The sequence below is a fragment of the Toxotes jaculatrix genome, chromosome 19 (assembly GCF_017976425.1).
Source record: "Toxotes jaculatrix isolate fToxJac2 chromosome 19, fToxJac2.pri, whole genome shotgun sequence".
Taxonomy (NCBI): domain Eukaryota; kingdom Metazoa; phylum Chordata; class Actinopteri; family Toxotidae; genus Toxotes; species Toxotes jaculatrix.
Window position 1 is genome coordinate 11,443,847 of NC_054412.1, and position 6,217 is coordinate 11,450,063.

At 38.8% G+C, this 6,217-nt stretch overlaps 1 protein-coding gene across 6 annotated transcripts; it reads right to left on the reverse strand.

The window, feature by feature from the left end:
* Positions 1-18: 18 nt before the first annotated feature.
* On the reverse strand, positions 19-5,748 carry tbpl1 (TBP-like 1). 6 transcript variants are annotated; one of them, XM_041064210.1, is made up of 9 exons: positions 5,677-5,744; positions 5,134-5,183; positions 4,959-5,037; positions 4,341-4,588; positions 4,081-4,163; positions 3,701-3,764; positions 2,754-2,857; positions 2,062-2,156; positions 19-1,644 (listed from the first exon to the last, which is right to left on the reverse strand). In XM_041064210.1, the coding sequence occupies exons 4-9, from the start codon at positions 4,473-4,475 to the stop codon at positions 1,562-1,564; spliced, it is 564 nt and encodes a 187-aa protein (XP_040920144.1). In that variant the 5' UTR covers positions 4,476-4,588; positions 4,959-5,037; positions 5,134-5,183; positions 5,677-5,744; the 3' UTR covers positions 19-1,561. The 6 variants fall into 6 exon arrangements, with proteins under 6 accessions (XP_040920144.1, XP_040920145.1, XP_040920141.1 ...); XM_041064211.1 differs by having other exon boundaries at positions 4,945-5,037; XM_041064207.1 differs by having other exon boundaries at positions 4,902-5,037.
* Between the last annotated feature and the right edge of the window lie 469 nt (positions 5,749-6,217).

The window sequence follows — 6,217 nt, forward strand, 5'->3', positions numbered from 1 at the left end:
GAGGACAAATGAAAAGGATGAAAAAGAAGATAGAAGAAAGTTTTTGGCCTTTTTATCTTTAACCTTTATTATTTTATACAAAATACAAAATTCTGAACAAGTGTCACAAATCTTAAGTTGACACTGGTTCAAAAAGTACTCCATCCCATACACTTCAGACATCATGTCAAAAGAGTTACATCTTTCCCATCAGATGTGTTTCTTATATACATACATTTTACCTCTATGGATGCAGTAACCAGCACAAGTGTCAGCCATCACGTTAGGACTAGGATTGCAGTTTCCATTTAAAAGCACTTCCACTCACTGTAATTTAAGAGAAGGGATATCTCTGGAAGGTTTATTTTTCAGACAACTGGTCTTCTCTGAACACTGTTAGTGGTCTTATGTTGCTTTAAAAATCCACTCACTGAACATTTTGCCAAATCTTCAGAGAGATGCCACTGTTAACTGCCATACAACTTTGTAAGACTAAACATTGTGAATGCCTTTGTAGTAATGAGTTATTCACTTAAACATTACAATACTTTTTCTCAATGAGTGTGTGTGTTACTTTTGGGTCTTGCCTTGTCACAGTCCCACCATTGTCTTTACTGACCAGGAACTCCTAGCTGTGTTAAGTGAAAACAAATATGAGGTGTATGGCTCAACACCTCACCACAAGAAAAATATTTTAAAAGCTTTTATGACTTCCAAAACATTTAAGACATCAGTCTTGTTCTGTATATTAAACAAACCTAACAGTTAAATATTTGCAAGGTTACCTTGTGTTTAAAACTATTACAAAATGACAAGAAATCAAGTGACAAAACATGAACTGTGAACTCTGATCCAATGTCACAGCTGTGAAACAAGAACACATTTATAGTGAATTGACATCCGTACAAAATAAGGAAATATGAGGAAACAATTAAAATCAGAGATGAACGCCAGACTCAGTCTGGTTTTAACTGTTTTTCTCTAAGCAAACGCGCAGGTAAAACAGTGGATGCCTTGTATTTGTGTTAACGCCTCAACAAACGAGCCGTGGACGGAGAGTCTTCCACAGAAAGTGGCAAATGGGACAACTTGTTGTACATACGGTTAAAGGTGAGGTTTCTCAGTGTTAACATACGGACTCTTCGAAATGGTCACCAAGGTTAGTATTAAAATGGTTAGATTGCTGACAATGGGTCTTTCTGTGTCCATGCAAAAACACCCATAGCAAACAAAGAGCAAGGGAAAATAACCTCCACACCCTCTAGTGTAAGTCAGGTCTGGAGGAGCAATTTCTGTCGAAGGTTTTGGAAGACATTTGCATGTTTACGCTGATAAAAAACAAGAGCCACAGAATCCACAACACTAAAATTTTTGAGAGAGGGAGATTTTAAGACTTCGTGGTGGGTCATTAAGAGTTTTTTTTTAAATTCCAAGATCCAGGTGGTATCTAATCCACTGACTGTGTTAGACATTTGTGACGTGTAGTGATAAAATCAAGGAAACAAATCTGGAGATAAGGTGCTTCCTCAGTCTTGCCATCTCTTTCATTCACTTCTTCTGTCTTCTTTAACATATCTTTACTTTATTTACACAGGGGCTTCTGACACTCAAACAGTAGTGGATAGACCTGCTCCACAGCCGTGGCCACATTCTGCACATTTGGTCCTAAAAAAAAAAATCATTGAATGGGGGGAGTGTGGGTGGTGTGGGTGTATGAAAACAAGTTTTTTTTAGTACAATTTAAAAAAAAAAAAAGAAAGAAAAAAAAGCAGTAAAATCACATACAGACAAACAGAATCAGAGATTCCATCATGACAGAGTCATCTGAAGATCAATAACACAACTTCCTTGTATGGGTCAAGTTGAGTCTAATGCACGCCACGCCATACAAAGAGGGCATAAACTATTTCACTACTGGGCAAAATTCCTCAGGGAATTGGGTTATTCACAAACTGCTTTTCTAGTGGTAGCAGACTATAAAAGTGCATTACCGCAATGTGACCTCAATCTTTTAAGCTGCCCTCCAGCTGTATGTAAAGGAGGCTGAGAGAAATTAGTGTGACCCTGTGTGTGAGTGCATACCTGTAACTGTGAGGCTGCCCGTGGAGAACACTTGTATAGTGGCCTTGAGATTTTTGATCCTGTACGTGGCAGCAGGATGGAGCTCTGGTTCATAACTAACACACACACACAAAAACACATGGTTAAGTACAGCAAAGACTATTGCACTCGTATCTAAAATCAAGTACATGTACAGTTTTGAGACTGTTTACATGGTGCCATGTGCCAGTACTCCACATGTTGTCATATAAACAAGCCAATAACGGGCTGACTACACTGATATCTTCTGTCTGCTTGCTCTACACTTGTGCACTGATGAGTGCTCTCACCACTAGAGGTCATCCTATACAAGTAAATATTGAATCACAAGTAAAATGAGTGCACGATTTTAAACAGGGCTGTTGGCTTCAGGTGTGTCTCAAAATTAAATCATAATTAATGACATAGGTAATTATGGCAGTGATCTGTATTTTTTCCTAAGGGGAAAATGTATAATTCAAAACTAAGGAACCATAGTAAGCACCATGAAGCACATGAGATTCTGGACTGACATCTGAGGTCTACAGTAGGAGACAGTAAAATTAGTGTAGTACGTGATTTCTAAATATAACTGTACCTGCACAGATCAGGGTAATAATAATAATACTGACAATTTTAATTAATATTTTTAATTAATATCATGATAGTGATTGTGATGTACAGGACTGTATTACCTGGCTATAGGCCGGTTGTTCTTGGTAAAATCTATGAGGTGGACTGCGAAGGGCATGGAGCACACTGCCAGCACATTCACGACTTTGAAGGCTGAAAACCTCACCTGAACAGACAACACAAACAAAGGACACTTATATGAATGTATTAAACCTGACATACTTTTTATCCCTAAAAAGTCTGGTCTTTCACTCTTGCCCTTAAAGTCGTAGTGTTGGCATGAATTCCTTAAGGTTAGCCTCATTTGTACTGATCCCAATTACTGCAAAAAATGACACGAAATGACAAGTGAAACTGTTTACTGGATAAAGCTTTAACTTAAGCAAATAGAAACCTCAGGGAGCAGCCATTTTACATTGTAGCGCTGCTGTACTTCAGGTTCAACCTGCAGGTTGGCCTAGTTGAAGACGAAAAACCTGAATAATTTACTGGAGAAACACAAGGAATGCACATGCTTCCACTCAGGTGCACTGTATGGTAGTTAAACAATTAATATCCAATCATGTATACATATGCTGAACATGCCCAGTCGAAAGAAAAACATCGAAGTGACTTTGAGAGTTCAGTGATGCAAAAACCACGGGCACCGGCCTACACAGACGTGGAAAACAGTGATATGGTCAGATGAGCCATTGTTCACCACTTTCTTGACAAGTGGGTGAATGCATGTGCGGCATACGCCAAGAGAACGGCACAGTCCTAAATGCTTCACCCTTACAGTGAGGGATCAGCTGGCTCTGTTTGGCTTCACTTTGGCTTTGTTACTTCCATTGAAGACTGATCAACTAAACCAGAAATGCAATACCTTAACAGATATTATAAGAAAATCTATACAAGCATCAAAAATTAATGTAGTCATTTGACAATCATGCTTTTGCACATTTTTCAAAAATTAAAAAAGGGTTTTTGCTTTAATGCTGTTCACCAGCAGCTGTGTGATCATTCTCACCTTGAAGCCCAGTTTCTGCAGACATCGTGCTAACCTGCGAGCACCCAGCTTTGCCTCATCCTCACTGAACAAAAGAGGAGAGCAGGAGTGAGAGCCAACATATACATATATTGTATATGGTTTTGCATGCAAGAGATATAACACACAAACAGTAAGTGGCAACCTTTAGAGGAAGTCATCACTGTGTATGTAGTGGGTGTAATTACTAACTCTAATGTCAGCATTGTATCTATGACAAGTAAGGCAAATAGTAAAGCCATTAGTATTGTATTACTATTAATGACAGTTAACTCGGGGGGGGGGGGGGGGGGGGGGGGGTCGTGCTCAGTCAGCTGAAGCCAACATTACTACAACAATAAATTTGTGTGGAGTGTCTGTACCTTGTTGCTCCAGTGCAGATAATTTTCCCTGAGGACCAAATTGAGGCTGTTATCTTGGGCTTACGAAGCTTCATCAGGACTTTCTGGAAAAAAAAAAAAAGACTGGTCTAATTTCAACATGGTCCATCCTTTCCATTTTGTTAAAATGAGCACAAACATTTGATAATGCAGTCAGGTTATAAATATTTAAATATGTGAGTTTTCTCTAGTTTTCACAGGAAGAACCTCTCTCCCTCTTTCCCAGAATTTGATTTCCTTACCCCTACTTCTGGCTTATAGATGACGTTGGTCCCCTCTAAGGCAATAGTGCGCAAGTTGAGGTGGCACCGGGTCCTGAAGGTCGCCACCACATTGGTGACAATGATATCAAGTGCCTCATCATTGCTGGAATCCATGAGGAAGTGTGCGGTGCAGCAAGAGGACCACTCACCAGGACTTTCTCCTCACACATTCATCATCAACACCACCACTGGCACCATTTCATGGACGGACAGGGAGACACGATTCACTAGAACAATGGGGGGGGAAAAAAAGGCCCACACTACATAGGTATTTTAAGAGTTACAAATTCTGAATGGTATCTTTAGTCAAACTAGTTTTCCATTTTTCAGTATCTGTTTTTCACACATATACACAGAATTATGTTGTATAATGATAACGTTCATAATGCACCTCTTTTTAAATCATATTTTCCGAAATGCCAATGTTTTGTCTTTTCATGAGTTACATTAGCACTTGCGCATAGATTGCAATCAGCTACCACACAGAGACAGTCCCTGTGTGTGGATAAGTGTTAGTTCAAGTCTGTGTGATGCACTTACACTTGCATAAAAACGTTAAAATACCAGGAAGGGGGCTTAAAACCTCATTTGCAGTACCAGTTCATCTGACAGATGCGTGGGTGCCCTCTGCTTGAGAAATTTGGAGTAGGATTCAAAGCATGAATCACACTGGCATCTGCAATACATAAAAGAAATCATTTTTAAGAATGATCTTTATTAGATTTGTTTCAATGTACTTCGCTATTTTGGCCACGTATTAACGTTAGCTTACCCGCTAGCGTTAGTGTGATACGTTGGCTACTCTCTACTTCCACTACCAGCCTACATAAAAGAAAATAATATATTGGAAGTGAAACGCCACATGTACTGAATTTATCATTTAAATGGTTCATTGCTCATCCAAGAACAGCATGTTACTCCATGGTAACGCAACTGATATACATGTTTGGGAAAATGATGCTAGCTAACCTTGCCGGCCAAATAAGCTGGATTTTTACTATTTAAACCAAACAAATTTAGCATTATTGCATGAACTAACTTGTTGTGGCTAAAGTTCTAGAGAAATGCACGGCTAAAAACAAAGACTAATGATAGCTAACTACTGCTCAGCTAATGTTGTGAAGATTGCTACCCGCTAGCAACCAACAAAGAAAAGTGCACAGGCAGTAATGAATGAAAAGTTGTTAGCTACGTTAGCTTAGCAGGCTAGCAGTCAAACGTTACTAGACAACGAGGCAGTTCCATTGTTTCCAAGTAGTTCTGCGTATTAATTAAATGTGTGTATCTGAAATGTTTGCTTTAATTCTTTAGCTACCTTTTCAGCTAGCTCACTCCTGTTACCCCAAGACACAAACCAGCCAGTGAAATTTGTGGACAAACCCCTTCCTCCGCAAACACTTAACTAGCAAGCAAGCTTTTCCGCTTACAGTTTTCAAAATAAAACCAAGTGATCTATTGAACTTCAGAATCAGGGCAACTTCCGGCCACAACTTTCAAAATACACGATAAAGACAAAGTAAAACATTAAAAGCCCACGTTTTCTGTACTACAAGAAGGGCATATAACTTGGAGCGTGTAGCTTGGAGAAGTAATTGTAGATGCATTTTATCAGTGCACGACTTTGTTCCATCCTTGAAAAGTAATCATGCTTGTTACATTTTTGGGTATGAATTAAATTCCTTTCAATATTAAAGGAAGTAAAGTTTTCCTTCTCTCTGGATGACATGACCCAGTGGAAGTGCTTTAATAACAGTTACATTTAATAGCACAGGAAATCGAAATTAACCATAAATTATTTACTTGACAAAATATAACCTTTATCATCAAAGAGGTCCAGAACATGATCAGTATTTGTA

Bases quoted from the DNA above. Each gene is read 5' to 3' on its own strand.
- tbpl1 (XM_041064208.1), bottom strand. From the start codon at position 4,475: ATGGATTCCAGCAATGATGAGGCACTTGATATCATTGTCACCAATGTG. The intron at 4,164-4,340 runs GTAAGGAAATCA...TTTTTTTTCCAG, and splicing joins TCTATAAGCCAGAAGTAGGG to AAAGTCCTGATGAAGCTTCG. The intron at 3,765-4,080 runs GTACAGACACTC...TCTTTTGTTCAG, and splicing joins ATCTGCACTGGAGCAACAAG to TGAGGATGAGGCAAAGCTGG.